Source organism: Notechis scutatus, chromosome 6 (genome assembly GCF_049901735.1).
Source record: "Notechis scutatus isolate UNSWTSFEM ecotype Mainland chromosome 6, rNotScu1.2, whole genome shotgun sequence".
Classification (NCBI taxonomy): domain Eukaryota; kingdom Metazoa; phylum Chordata; class Lepidosauria; order Squamata; family Elapidae; genus Notechis; species Notechis scutatus.
In genome coordinates this window covers 8,374,999-8,391,129 of record NC_142014.1, presented here as the reverse complement: position 1 = coordinate 8,391,129, position 16,131 = coordinate 8,374,999, and the positions used below count along the sequence as shown (strand labels likewise).

The 16,131-nt window shown below is 37.5% G+C and overlaps 1 protein-coding gene across 1 annotated transcript in view; it reads right to left on the bottom strand.

The window, feature by feature from the left end:
* Positions 1 to 4,905: 4,905 nt before the first annotated feature.
* The window catches only part of TES (testin LIM domain protein), a 36,960-nt gene continuing 25,734 nt past the window's right edge, over positions 4,906 to 16,131 (bottom strand). The window contains exons 5-7 of the mRNA XM_087969308.1: positions 14,358 to 14,573; positions 12,925 to 13,083; positions 4,906 to 7,877 (exon numbers count right to left, since the gene is read on the bottom strand). Coding sequence (XP_087825434.1) covers positions 7,686 to 7,877; positions 12,925 to 13,083; positions 14,358 to 14,573 — 567 coding nt within the window. The 3' untranslated portion in view covers positions 4,906 to 7,685. The remainder of the gene's footprint in view (positions 7,878 to 12,924; positions 13,084 to 14,357; positions 14,574 to 16,131) is intronic.

The following is a 16,131-nucleotide window of genomic DNA, read 5'->3' as shown; positions in this document are numbered from 1 at the left end:
ATTTTTCTTTCATGTCCCTTTCTTTCAATGCTGTTCTTTTACACTATAAATAAATAAATAAAAATAGGGGCTAATGCTTTTTAATGCAATTGGTATAAAATGCCTCATTTTGGAGATTGCATTATGTTAAAAATACAATAGCTTTGAAAGGGCAGGGCCAGCATCATCAGCAGGATGGAGGGTGGGGGTGGCATGGGACTAGGAAATTCAGAGTAATAAAAGCAGTATTTCTTTATAATTTCTCTTTCTATATATTTTCCAACATTGCACACGTTCCCCAAAGGGACAGAATGTGTGCTACAGTATTACTTTCTTCAATCAGATGTAAACTGGAAAATCTGATGCCACTAAGCAGAGCTTCCAAATTTGGGCTGCAAAGTCTTGAGACTATGGAAAAGATACCCAGGAAATCCTAACTCTGCTGCCATCCTATGGTCATCTAGGTGTTTAGGGCCCAGTTACATGTGTGTGTATATGTATATGTATATGTATATGTGTATGTGTGTGTATGTATGTGTGTGTGTGTGTGTGTGTGTGTATATTTGTTGTATTAAGTTTTTGCGGGTACTTACATGTATGGTATTCAGCTTTGTTCGGGTATTTTCCCACGTCATTATAGTTGTGCTTTTAAAGTTGTAGCAACGTTTCGACAGAATCTCATCTGCCATCATCAGGCTTCTGTATTGTGTTCGTCTGGAACACAATATATATTTATACACACACACATATACACATACATACATACATACATACATACACACACACACACACACACACACACATAATATGGTCTTGACGTGTTCGGGTCTTTTCCCATGTAAGATTGAGAGCATCTTGGCAACGTTTCACCGAGGTCCCACTCGCCATCTTCAAGCTGGTGCTTTCGGCTTCGTGCTTATGCGAGCAAAGCGTGATTGGAGCTGCCGTCTCCCTATATATATATACTGGTGGGGAGGTTGGCTGTGTTGTCATTTCTTGATTGGTTGATGGAAACTCCAATCACAACACAGCCAACCTTCCCCACCAGTATATATATAGGGAGACGGCAGCTCCGATCACGCTTTGCTCGCACAAGCACGAAGCTGAAAGCACCAGCCTGAAGATGGCGAGTGGGACCTTTGTCGAAACGTTGCCAAGTTACTCTCAATCTTACATGGGAAAAGACCCGAACACGCCAAGACCAGCATACCTGTACCCATGAAAATCTATGAAAATACACATACACACACACACACACACTAATGTGAAATCATACCTGCCAGTTCTTTGGCTAGTATTGCTCTTCATATATAATACAACTCCACCTCCTCTTTTGTTACGTCTGCTACTTTTGAACAGTTTGTATTTTTCCATCAATGCATTGCAGTCATGAGTTTCATCCCATCATGTTTCAGTAATGGCAACTCTATCATATCTGCCTTCATGTACTAATGCTTCAAGTTCACCCTGTTTGTTCCCTAAACACCCTGTTTGAGTGTTAATTTATAGGCATTTGAGTCCTTTATATGTCTTGGATGTGTTTCTTATATCACCCACTTTGTAACTGGGATTTCCATCCTTTCCATCACTCTCGACTTCATTATGTTTTTCTTTTTTATTTCTTCTTTCTCCTTCCTCCCTACTTATATGATTGGATATTTAGTGGTTGTTTTTTTGCTTGGAATTAGATTCTAAAGGTCATGAAAATTGCCCCCCTCAATTTTAGTTTAAAGCCCTTTTGATATTAACTATAACCTTAATAATAATAATGGAAGTGCAGTCTCATTTAGTCTCATCTACAGTTTGGTGGTAAGAAATAACAGCAACCGTATCATGAGTAAGAGTGAGGTAATTGCTAAAGCAGATTTTAGATATGATAAAAGGCAGGCAATTGTTTATTTACTTTTACTACCAGGCATAGAAGAAAACATTATGAAATATTATATGTCATATGCTGAAGTAATTTTGGGTGTTACAGATCTTGATTTATTGGCTGTGCAAAATTTACCTCAGCCAGTGAAGTAGCTTGAACTAGTCAAGCTTAATAATTCTCTGAGCCATTTATAAATCATGTTTTAAACAGCCTTCTGAAAAAAAAACAAATAAGTCAAAAAAGCAAATCATTTAAGCAAAAATTGTATAATTATATTGCCCCCATCCTACCTCTTTATGTTAAGACAAAGTATGAAACACGTAAATGCAAACACATACATTGCATAATATAAATCATAACTCAGATATTCATAATACTCAGAACATAGATATTCATATCAGAGGTGGGTGTTCAGCAGGTTCTGACCAGTTCTGCAGAACTGGTAGTGGAAATTTGGAGTAGTTCAGAGAACTGGCAAATCCCACCTCTAACTGGAGGTATCACAGTATCCTTCCCCTGCCACGCCCACCAAGCCACACCCACAGAAATGGTAGTAAAAGAAAAAAGAATCCCACCACTGATTCATATGTTGACAAATGAAGAAATGTATAAAGTGGAGAATATTCCTGAAAAGATTGAAAGTAAGAAAGGGATTCAGAAAAATAGTGTGGCAAAAAGAAATCAGAGAAATGAACATCTAATATCTATGTGTAAATGTGTAAACAACAACAATGATCAGAAAACAGTTTTCTAACAACCTATCAACGTTTGAAAGTAAAAACATCATAAAATAACAAATATTTCCTCAGTGAAAATGTTAATTATGTTAGGTCTTTTTGAAACGGATGTGCAATTAAGGAATTCAGAAAGAAATGGTGGTGACATCAGAAAATCTTCAGAAAAATGAAGCTCTGCAAAAAAAACACTGAGTTATCGAGGATGGTTAGAATTTCAGATGCACATTAGGGGAGGCCTGGTTTAAATCATACTTAAGTTCATGAGAATTCTGGCAAATCACTTCTCATACGTTTATATTAATTAGAGCATTAAACAAGTGGTGACTGGGATAAAACTCTTTTGAGTAGTGGAATGCAATGTGAACGAAAATTCAGTAAAGGATTGGATTTACAACATAATTTGTACAAATACAAATAAGTAGCATCCTGCAAGGTACGTACCGCTTGCTTTATCCTTTTTGCAAGACTCAATTTGTATTAAGCAAGATAGAAACATCTTGTCAGACTGGCTGGAGAGGAGATCACAGATTATTAAAGCAAGCAGGGGGCATTTTGCCAGGGCAGGATGAGTTGGGGGAGAAAAGATGGCAGCTGTGACTGCGTGATTGAAATCTTATCCCTTTTTTTAAAATAAGAGTCACGTGTATTACTTTGACATTTTTGACCAAGTTGCAACTAAGAAACGAGTCAGTTTTACTACTAAGCCAAAGATCTATTTATTTTCTGAAACCTATAAATGATGAGAAACTGTTGATTTCTACCCAAACCTGACCTGTGCTAAATTCTGACTTGTAAACCTATGCATATATCCACCAATGACCAGAAATATACAAGCCCCTGACTGGGAGAGATACATTGGTTGATAGTTCATTTTAAGTTGCTGGTCACTTCTTAGAAAGCCATGAAAGGCTCAAGGTTTGTGTAGCTACACCAATTGACCACCTTTCCTAGATGGAGTCTTTCAGGCCAATGGGGACAGCTGCAGAACACCTGTCTGAAGGTTCTCTCCTTTCACAAAATCAAGAGTTCCTGCCTTCCTTTAGAACAGCTCCTCCCCATTTCCCAAAGGTGAGGATGGCTCCTTGCTCATAGCTTTCTAGAAGCTCATGACTTTCTAAAAGTTTCCAAATACCTGGCTGCGCTGGAAGGTGTTCAGTGCATGCAACCCATCAGCAATGAATGGAGTGTACTTTTTGGATTTTTACATTATTATGATTAGCCGTCATTTTAATTTTAGCATCTTGAGTTTGCTTGGGTTTCAGTCAAGAAATAAATGATGTAAGATCAATGCATCTAGACCAGGAATACATCTATTTTAAGAGTAGGACTCACGTTTGGCCTTTGAGGGCTAGACTCTAAAAATGTATTCAGGACAAAAGCAAGGATAAAATTAGGTTGAAGTCAACAGGCTTACTTGAATTCCATGCTTTGGTACTACACTAGAGATTCTGGTTCTGCAGCCTTGATTTAGACTATTCTTTTTCAACCTTGGCAGGGGAGCATTTGCTGGCTGGGAAATTCTGAGAGTTGAAGTCCATGCATCTTAAAATTGCCAAGGTTGAGAAACAATGATTTAGACACCCTCTGATTATCCATATTTGTAAAAACATCTGTGTTTTTGTACATAGATTTATTGCAGAGTAAATACAACAAAGAAATTAGCATTCATTTTTGTCATATGCTATACCTTAAGGTATGAGAGACATTTTTTTTTTAATATTTTTTTGCTAATATGCAAAACCGTCTTCACATTATGAGATGCAAGGTAATAATACCAAAAAGTATTCTGGTGAAACTGTTGAAGATATCCAGCTAAACTTCGCAGTGCTAATACATATAAAGGGACTGTTATACCTGCTACTTTCTCTCTCATTCTGTGAAAAGAAATTAGCTATAGAAATTGTGGTGAATTTCTATTATAAACTATGAAAATTATTTAAACTAAATCTCAAACTGAAATCTCAGACTGAAATCAAAGCTTGGATTATATGTATATAATCCAGAGCATACTACAATCACTGAATTTTAAGCAGACATTTGATTTACAACTAATTAACTACTATGCTTAATATAGTTGTTATAAAACTCAACAGATATAAGTCTGTGGGAGGACTTATTCAGGCAACTATTGTTAATAGTCTAGAATTATGAAAAAGGAAAGGGGATTTTTTAAAAACATCAAAGTAAAATATAAATTTCAACTTATTTAACAAGCTCTTTTTTTTAACTTTTGAACACATCACCCTCTTCTGGAATAGCATGCTCATTACAGTGGCCAAGACAGAAAATAAAACACACAATCTAAAGCTAGGAAAATTTAATTGCGGCAACATATTTTATTTGTGAGCATTTCTTATATGCATACAGTTATTAACCAGAAGAGCTGAGCTATATAAGTTTACAAATCCAACTTCTATCTCTTTCCCCACCACAGTCTTTTGGTGTATCTTCCTACATTTAGCATGCTATGGTACTTATTACATCACACAAAACCAAAGCTTGGTACAAAGCTCTGAGTCAGCCCATTGATCAAACCGAGTCATATTTCCTATACAAATTGACAGCTTCTCTAAAGGAACTGATCAGTCCTACCAGGATACTAAACCTGAATTTTTTTTAATGCAAAACTTTTTTAAATGCAAAACATTCTAATGCAAAAATGTTCAGCTATTAAGTTCATTTTCAGTACTTTCCAAGTTATCACTAAGCTTCCACTGCTCAAAAGAATGTCAAATGAGACATTGGTTGAGCAGATAAGAAACGTGGCAACTTTTTGGTTTACTCACTTCAATTTCTGGTGAAAGTTCAGGATGGTTTGATTTTTCTGTATCAGATTTGGACATCTTAGAATATATCACAGCTGTTGCCAATTCAAATTCTTGAGAAAGCACGTTCTTATACAAAAGAATTGCCATGATGAAGATATAACTGACTAGAATGCAAACCGGTAAGGTTAATTCCCCACTCTTTCTTCTACCCCCTTAAATGCTCCCTACAACCTGGCAATCTTCCTTTCTGTGATTGTGTACCATACATACATGCATGTGCTTATTTTAGGTTAGGGTTTCTAAGCCTTGGCAAATATAAGTTGTGTGGAGTTCCACTCCCAGAATTCCCCATGCTGGCTTGGGAATTCTGGGCCTGGAAATGCTTATGTCTTAAAAATTCCCAAGGTTTGTTCTTGGCAGACAGGCACATGCCCCCCCAAAAAAACCCTGTATTTGCAGATCAAGTCCATCTCTAGAAACGAAGTATGTAGGACGCTGGTCCTTTGTTTGGCAAAAGACTAGCTTTCCATTTATGCATACTATTATTTTAATTAATATTTGATTAGATAGATTCTACAATATATGAGGGGAAGACAGAGATATGCTTGCTATATCTTATCTCTGGGACTCTTGACTGGGCATACGTTAGCAATTTGAAGCCTTCTTTGTTCAAGTGGATTTGTTTAAGAATTTGAAAAAATATCCCTTACCATATCCCAAGAGAAAAAAGGATCTAGGAATTACAGCATGTCCAACAAACTCTATGCCAGCTTCAGAGGCAATTTACACTTTACATGAATGAAGGTCCTTCAAATGGCTTTTTTTGACCTAATTTGATTCAGCAACACAGTATAAAGGGAAGTAACAAACCAAGAGCTATTGCAAAGCATGACAGAGCAAAAATTTTTTGTACTTTCAAAAGTCCATTGAAATTGTGAAGCCCATGTGCTCAGTACTCAGAGGGATTAATCAGATCTCTTGATATTTTAAGAACGTTGCAGTAAAACAAACGCAAATAAAAAAGAGCTTGTGCTAATACACAATAATAATAATTTTCAAAATCGTGGATTTTCTGATATGTTCATTACAAAAAATGAAATCATTAATCTGGGGAACAAAAGGCAATTTGGTCCCTAATATCAAAGGTTTTACATTGCCCAAGGCAAACTGGCCACATTCAACAATAAATCCAACCTCCTGAAAAAAAAAAGAAAAAAGGATGAAAAGACTACTGCATATTTACATCTGGCTCCTACTGGTTCACATTCTAAGCTTAAACAATTCCAAATGTTTCGTTATCAGGCTAAGAACATCTTCAGCCTTTCTCCACAATGGCTGTCCAAAAATTTGTGTACTCCGACACACAAGCTCTCAAACCACAATGCACCACCCAGACAACCACCATGCAAAAACTAACCCCTGAAGAAGTTACCTAGCCTGCTAACAAAATGTTTGGAAACCAACCCACAAGCTCGAAGAACAAATGCCCACTGACATCCTACACATGAGCTTCAGATATACGCCACTATCGCATACCTTACTCTACTATAATACTCTAAAGGCAAAGGGTTCAGTTGTTGGAATGCTTTTGTCGCCCTTTAAAAATTCCTTGACATAAAAATATCAAAAGTGTTAATTCCTATGCTATGCTATAATGACACATGCAGGGAGTTGGAGTACTAAGTGCTCTGCTCATGTGTGCATATATTCATGGAGTCTAAAACAGTACAATTCAGCATAAGACTCACGCTATAGGGACACTATTGGTATATTTTATTAATTAGCAAGTGTGGGAATTTTAACAAAGCACTTTTGAATGCAAGGTTGGGAAATGTCAGTATAAGGCATAAGGTTTACAACATACCCAGTCAATATTTTGTTACTGAAGTATCTGTATAATGTCAAATATAGAAGAAAAACCTGAGGATTATAAGACAAGAGTACAAAGCCAATGGTCTTCCAGATGTTGTGGGATTTTACAATATCTTATCACAACTCTCATCAGGATTCGCTCTCATGTTCAACAACTACTCATAAAGGAAAATGCAGTCCAATTTAATGGTCTGAGGTACCATATCCCTCCATAGGACATTTTTGAAGTGTATGAATACATTGAAGTCCCTATCTTGAGGAACATCCTGCAACAAGAAACCAGTAGCACTGAGAAGTGCCTAAGAATTTAAATCATAATCAATCAAGTTAGTAATATAAAAATCTTTGGATTCTGCCATTTAATACTTGATTTTGTTTAAAATCCCCCAATACAGTAGACATGAAGAGGACATTGAAATAAGGCAAATATTGGTTCCCAGTTTGGTTTCCTTCCCATTAGGACATCATCTTTTTCTTGCACTCCACTGAGCAGAAAACCATTCCTTCTACCGGCATGAATTTCTGGCCAATCAGACACTTGCTGCAACAAGAGCACAGAAAGCACTCTGTGGTAGCATGCCAGTTGAAGTTGTTGTAACTCACACGTTGAACTTCAGGGTCAATAGCATTGTGGCAGCCTTGGCAGACCTGGGGAGTAAAGGAAATCAACATTCATTTCTTTCAAAGTTTGGAAGGTAATGAAGATCAGAATATTCAATACAACACAACTAACTAGTTGAAATTAGTCAACTTTTCTACATCTAGGACACAAAAATATCAACAATCTTATTACTTATAGCGCACTTAAATGCATATGTATTTTTAGCATATTGGTTCTTTCCTCTTCAACAATACCATGTTAAATCTATTGTAAGAGTCTTTCACATTCAAAATGCTATCTGAGAATAATCTAATTAACACCTAACTTTAATGCAGGATTTTAAAGTTACGGGTGGTCATACAATCGATAGTATTTTGATTCAAGCAAAGTTAAACCACAATGGATGGCTTCCTAGTTGGGGTGGAAGCTCAGATGTGGAGTGGATAATTCCACTCCACATCTGATAATTTTGTTCTAAATAATGTTGATTTTATTATATAGCATTATTTAGAACAAAATAATAAGAATAATGGATCCTGCACTGATCACTGCTGTAATGAGCCATTATGGGAATTCTGTATTCCTCCTTGTTCTTCTAGATACTTCAGCATCTGATAGTATCAGCTATTGCATCCTGCTGGATCACCTGGAAGGGTTTGTAATAGGGAGAGTGTCTTATAATGTTGCTCCTTCCTTCCTAATTCCAATCATTGTTTGTTGGGAATGAAGAACAAAACTCTATGCATCTCTATATGAGGTCCAGAACTCAGCCCTTTCCCCATTTTGTTCAACCTCTTCTGTAAATGGTACGTCACTATCCTAGGTGAAAGAACCGATTCCTGGAGGCTTTTAAGAGCGTGCACAGGTAACATCAACTTAGGATCAAGCAAACAGGTAGAGTATCTATTAATTCAGAAGCTGGCTGCTTTCGGGAAGCTCCCTCTGAAAGGACAAGTTTACATTATCCTGGATTAATGGCTATTGCTTGTGGAGAGGCCATGGCTAAAAAGTCCTTTGCTCCATTTCAATGGATATAGCCTTTCCTGGAACAGATGCTAGTCATGGCACTCATATCCTTGTTAAAACTTGATTCAAATACTGCAATGGGCTCTACAGATGCTTGAAGACTCTCTGGATGTAGAATGCAGTTGCCCATTTATCAATAACCCAAACTTAATTCTGCCACATTGATCTGTTACTACTATGTAGGAGTTGCATTGACAGCCAAATCAAATTGTGCTGGATACAATCTTTCAAGCCCTTTATCATTTAGGACCCAATTATCTTTGAGACTACAGTATTCAAAGCAACACATATCTAATAAACTCTGCTGCCCAATCTAACCCAATTAGAAGCAGCCCCATTAAAACTGAGCAATGGATTTCTCCCCCTAGTTGAAAATACTCAGACCCACAACCTCTCCCTCCAAGAAAACACGCAAACACTTAGAAAAAAGACATCAGCCAATATCCCTAAAAAAGTCACCTCAACAAACTCACCTGGGATAAACAGAAAAGCACCCCAGACCCTAAAAAAGGAAGGAGAATGTTGGGGATAGGAGAATCTATTCTCAAAGGAACAGTCCAGCCATCTGCAGACCGGACATACAATCTAGGGAGGTATGTTGTCTCCCTGGAGCAAAAACCAAGGATGTGGTTGAGAACCTAACCAAAATAATTAGGCCCACAGATTACTACACTTTTCTACTACTACATGCAGGGACGAATGACACAAAAAAGGACTTGAAAACAATATTGGACAAGCAGCTAGGCAAAAAGTCAAGGACTTAGGTGCACAAGTAGTTTTTTTCAACTGTACTGCAAATGAAAGGACAATATCCAGTAAGAGAACGAAGAATTCTAGAAGTGAACCACTGGCTAAAGGGTTGGTGTCACCAAAAAAACTTCGGATTCCTGGACCATGGTCTATAGTATCTCCATGATGGCCTTCTGGCAAGGGAGGGCTGTACTTTACAAAGACTGGGAAGAACGTTTTTGGAAAATGACTGGCTCAACTTATCAGGAGGACTTTAAACTAAAACTGAGGGGGGAGGGTGACCAATCTTTAGGGTCTCCAGGACCTAATTCCAAGTAAAAACCTCTAGAAAGCAAGTCAAATAATGAAGTAAGGAGGGATGGGAAGGAAGACAAACTCGAACACCCAGACTTAAAGATCTCAAGTGCCTACATACAGATGCACAAAGTCTGGGGAACAAACAAACAAAACTTAAACTATTAACACAGGAAGGTAGATATGATATAGTTGGAATTACAGAAACTTGGTGGGATGAAACCCATGACTGGAATATACTGATAGAATACTGACAAACTGTTCAAAAAATCCCCAGACCCCCATAAAAGAGGAGGAGGAGTTTCACTGTATGTAAAGGACACTATATTGCTACAGAAATGCATGAAACCAAAGACGAAAACCAGCGATAATGCATATTGATCAATATAAAAGCAAAAAAGAATGACATGGCCATTGGTGTATACTATAGGTCACCCAATCAAGCAGAAAAGATAGATGTCCCTTTTGCTAACATCTAACAAATATATATAGGAAACACACTACAATAGTAATGGGGGACTTCAATTACCCTGACATCAAGTAGAAGATTAATTCTGCACCAAGTGAGAAATCAAAGAGGTTCCTAACCAACCTAGCTGACAACTTCGTTGTCCAAAAGGTAGAGGAGGGAACTAGAGGGACAGCCTGGACTTAATTCTTACCAACAGAGAAGAATTGATAGAGGGAGTTGATATTGCAGGAACCTTGGGTGAAAATGACCATGTCATACTAGAATTCAACATAATGCAAACATAAGCAATAGAACACAATGATACCAGAGTCCTAGACTTTAAAAGAACTGATTTTAAAAACCTCAGAGAGAACTTGGGAAAGATTCCTTGAATGAAAATCCTTAAGGGGCAAACAACTCAAGAAGCTTGGGAAACTCTGAAAAATATGATCATAAAAGCCCAGTCCAGCACAATACTGCTGAAAAAGAAATTCAAGAAATCCAAGAAGCAACTGGCATGGCTGCACAAATCTCTGATAAACTGAAAGACAAAAAGAATAAGTACAAAAAAAATGGAAAGAAGGACATACAACTAAGACAGAATATCAGCAGATAGCCAGAATCTGCAAAGACAAAGTCAGGAAAGCAAAGGCTCAGAATGAACAAAGACTTGCAACAAAAGTAAAAGATAATTTAAAAAGTTTCTTCCAACATATAAATTACAAGAAAAAAAATCAAGGAAACAGTCGGTCCACTAAAGAGAGAAGACGGCAAAGAAGTAACAGGTAGCAAAGTAGAGCTGCTTAACTCATTCAAAAAGAAACTATAGTCCAACCTACCAAAAACAACTGTAAAAGACAGACTAGAAACTCAAGTTAATATAAGCAAAAAACTGGTAAGAGAACACCTGTCTGATCTTGATGAATACAAATCACCAGGACCTGATGGATTATATTCCAGAGTTCTAAAAGAGATGGCAGATGTCATCTCAGAAACTCTGTACCATCTCTTCCAAAAATCCTGGAGCACCAGGGAACTACCAGAGGACTGGAAAAGAGCTGATGTGATTCCCATCTTCAAAAAAGGGAAAAAAACCAGACCCAGGAAACTATAGACCAATCAGCCTAACATCAGTGCCTGGGAAGATACTGGAAAAGTTAATAAAGAAACAGATCTGCCAACATCTAGAAACAAGTAAAGTAATAACTAGCAGTCAACATGGGTTTGTTAAAAACAGATCATGCCAAACCAATCTAATTTCATTCTTCAACATAGTGACTAAATTAGTAGACCAGTGAAATGCTGTGGACCTAGTATACTTAGACTTCAGAAAGGCATTCGACAAAGTTGACCACAACCTATTCCTTGGTAAACTAGAAAAAAGTGGAATAGATAGCATCACCATCAGATGAATTTGTAACTGGCTGACAAATGAGTAGTCCTTAAGATCTACATGGAGGGAAGTAAGCAGTGGGGTACCACAAGGTTCTGTCCTAAACACAGAACTCTTCAATATCTTCATAAATGACTTAGATGAGGGAATAGAAAGGGAATTCATCAAATTTGCAAATGACACTAAGCTGGCAGAAATAGCCAACACCCCAGAAGACAAGCTCAGGGTCAAAAAATATCTTGACAGACTTGAGCGATAGGCCCTATCTAACAACATGAAATTGAATGGAGCAAAACAAGTTTTTTATATCTGGGCAGGAAAATCCAAAGACACAAGTAAAGAATAGGCGAAACTTGGCTCAAAAACAGTAACTGCGAGAGGGATCTTGGAGTCCTAGTGGACAATCTCTTAAATATGAGCCAGCAGTGTATGGCAGCAGCCAAAAAAGCTAATACAATTCTTGGTTCTATAAACAGAGGCATAGAATTAAAATCACATGAAGTACTTACCAAATTTGTGGATGATACGAAACTGGCAGGAATCGCCAGTTTCGTATCATCCTAGATGAGCCACCCTAGATAACAGGCTCAAGATCCAGATGGATCTTGACAGACTAGAATACTGGCTCCTATCCAGTGGTGGGATTCAAAAACTTTTACCACCACTTCGGTGGGTGCGCTTTGCCCGCATGCACACACTTTGTGTGTATGCGCACGCCAAACATGCACTTTGGCAGGCGCAGAGGCATTTGCGCAGGCACGGAGGCATTCCAACTCATCTCCTGCAAGGCTGCACTTTCCTGGTCGCTTCAGCAGCTGCCACACGACACTTTGCTGTGCCGCGCAAAGCAGCTACACTTCAAATTCAGAGGATAAAGGTGAGTATGGGAGCCCGGAATGAAAAGGGCCCTGATAACTTTTACAAGCACCATCACTTTCTCAAAAATCTAAAAAGGAAGATTGGGAGTCAGCTAGTAGTTGTTACATACTGTATCCTTGTATTATCTTACTTACAGTGTGCCATAAAGATTTACAATGTGAAAGATTGTATTGTCTCTTGTTTTTCTCCTGGAGAATGGTCTTTCAAGGAACTACTCATGGAACAAAGTTGGTAAAAGTCCACTTAAGTATGGAACTTTACACAGTAGTTGTATATTCCAGGCAAAGCTAGACTTTCTTACCACAGCATGCTTCTTCACATAACAGGGTTTGCAGATGGGCTTTTCATTAACCATGACGTAGATTTCTCCAGCCAAGACACAGTCGCAATCAAAGCAGCAGAAATGCTTCAGATGCCAGTTTTGACCTTCAGCTTGTGTGTACTCGTTGTTGAAAATAAGCTACAGGAAAGACAAAGTTAACAGGTTCATATTAATCTAGTTGCACAACTGTTTTCTTCCACCACAGCACATGAACTAAGACATGCTTCCTGCATGCCTTGGTGTGGTATTAGTTTGTTCTATTTAATAGATAGGATTTTTAAATAAAACTTTCTAGGGTCCCTTTTTAAAAACAGTGAAAATGAAGAGCAGTCCCCCCTCCTCGTTTCAATTTCAGTTAACAACATATTATTTTTATAGAGCTGTACAAAAGTACGGTATAACTCTGGTTAATGCTAAAGGTTTCTAGGAATTGTTATATGGCAATTGAATTGTCATGTGCAACTGATGCATTGAATTGATTTTACAGAATTTAATTCTCATTGAACTGGTATGCCAGGATAATGAACTTATGAGCCTTACCATCTACATGGCAAAACAGTATGTAACAGAAGTAAGAGAGAAACACGCACCATTTTGAAGTTACTAAGTGTTATAACTGAGACAAAATTTATTTAAGAATTTGCTGATTGACTACAATTTTGAATAGTTCTCAACTAAAAATAGTATTATATTGAGATAAGCTCAGAAAAGAAATACAGGGGCACTTTAAGGCCACTGTTCATAATGAATGTATCATTGTTGTGGAATTTATCTATAAAGCCTAATACGTCTAAGTAAACAGTCTTGGAAAACTGTTTACTTTTATTTTGGGTAAGATGATAAGAATTCATAGTTAACTTTATATAAAATTGGTTTAAACCATTAGATTATAAAAGGCATGTTGACAAATTATCCATTGGTTCAGTTTAAGTAAGCACAAAGGAATGCACATTAGAACAAAAACCATAACTTCATACTCAGAACCAATAGGAAAAATATTCTTGGGATATTTCAAGAAAAATGTCAGAATGCAGCAATGTGGGGAAAATATAATTCCATACTAGGATCTTTTGGAAAAGCAGGCAAAAATAAAAATGAGAATGTTGTAATGACAATAAAGTAAATTACATGTTTGCATCTGAAATATCATGCAACTTCTGGTCCTCACATTTTTAAAAGAGGGCATAATAGAAATGGCAAAAATGTAGAAGAGGATTATCAACACTATTGGGGTTTTAACACCTTCCTATGAGAAATGGATTTGGGATTCTTTTGGGCTGACTGAATCTGATTGAGATGCATAAAATAATATAAAGTACAGAGAAGGTACTGGAAGACTAAGGCTTTTCAGTTAAGCTGAATGGAAATTTTAAAATAGGCACTAAAGAATAACCCGGAAGACTCTTGCTCACCTCATCACATCCAGCACAGCGAGGTTTTTCACTGTCACAGTAGTGTCGGCCACAATAGAGTTTTCCATTTTTCCAGAAATAGATCATATCTACCAGGAGTTCACTGCAGGTGCAGCAGACAAAGCAAGCTGGATGCCAGAGTTTGTCATATCCAGCCCGCTCAGCATACACAGCTGGGTCACCTTCTTTCATATTTTGATTGCACCGGAAACAGAACTGCAAGGAAAACGCAAAAATCACACTGGAGTCTGCTTAACTGGGGAATTGAACTAGTATGTATGTATGTATGTATGTATGTATGTATGTATGTATGTATGTATGTATGTATGCATGCAACCCATTCAGAACAACGTAGATTGAAAGCATAAAGGGTCATTACAACAAGCAAAACATGAAAGGGAAAAGATGTTCAAATTGGGAGATACAGTAACAGCTAAATAAACTGTGGAGTCCTTGGTGCTCTCTGAGCTGGGTTGTTAGTTTTTTTTTTTTTTTTTTTGCAGATGTTTCATTAGCTGGAAAAAGATCTGCTTAAAAAAAGCCACGCCGCCCGGCAGCTGGGACTGTGTCCTTTAGGGAGCTGATGGCAGATATCACCCCAAAAGACGCACGTTTTCAGGGTCAAAAATAAGGCCCGCTCTCTGCAACCCATTCAGAACGATTGAAAGCAAAAGAAAACAAGAAAACATGGGGTTTGTTTATAGATAATAGATACAATAAATAAACGCCTTGGTGCTCTGAGCTGGGTTGTTAGTTTTTTTTTTTTTTTGTTTCATTAGCTGGCAAAAAAATATCTTCTGTGCAAGAAAAGAATGGGGTTTGTTTATATACAATAGCTTGCTCGACGATACGGCATGCGATCTTGGAGGTCTGAGATCGCTGCCGATATCTTTGCTCCTGGATGGTCCTATCAGATCTAAGCCGTCCCGAAGAGATGGTGAAAGTGAAGAGTGCATCCTGTCGATACCGCAAAGTCCCTGGTAGATCCAGGAGAAGCTCTTCTTGCCAGCAGCAAAGAGGCAGCCATTAAAGCTGCTGAAGTTGGGACAGCTCCGAAAGGAAAGAGAACGGAAAGAGAGAGTGTGCCGGTTTGGTGAGAACTTTTTTTTATTCTAAGATCTGAAAGGACACCCTAAGGAAAAGAAAGAATCTGTAAAAGTTTTGACAGAAGTGATTAAGCAGCGATTTTAAACAGGAATGTCAAAGTAATGGTTTTTTTTCTTCTCATTGCTGGATCTTCTATATATGATCTTGTATTTTGAAACTGGACTGGTTTTTTCGTTTATATCTATTTTTTTCTTCTCCTTTTTGATTTTGTGATATTTTAGGCTAGAGGCTCCCTTCATTTTTCTTAAATATCTTTTTCTTTCTTTTTATTAATTCTTATTATATCCTGCTCGGAAAAGGAGGGGGAAAGTGAGAACAAATAAACTTTGTAGCACTGCCAACTAGAGGCTTGAAAATATTCTATTTCCCTGTGACCAGACAAAGCTGAGAAAGAAAGAACTGAGGCTCTTTTTCAAGGACATTGCTATTTGATAAGATAGAGGGAAGAGCATGGGAAAGTATTATTGCAGGTGCTCTTCTGGGTTTCTATCAACAGCTGGAGTCTGGCGTTGAAACAGGGGGAAAAAGGTGATAAGTTTTTGGAGAAGAGAGCTATAATAAGAGCCTTGGATAATTAAACAAAGTGCAGTTTTATTGTATTTCTTTTTATTTTTATTTTTTTTGTAATAATTATATGGGTTTTTGGCTTTGTTGGAACTTGTCTTTG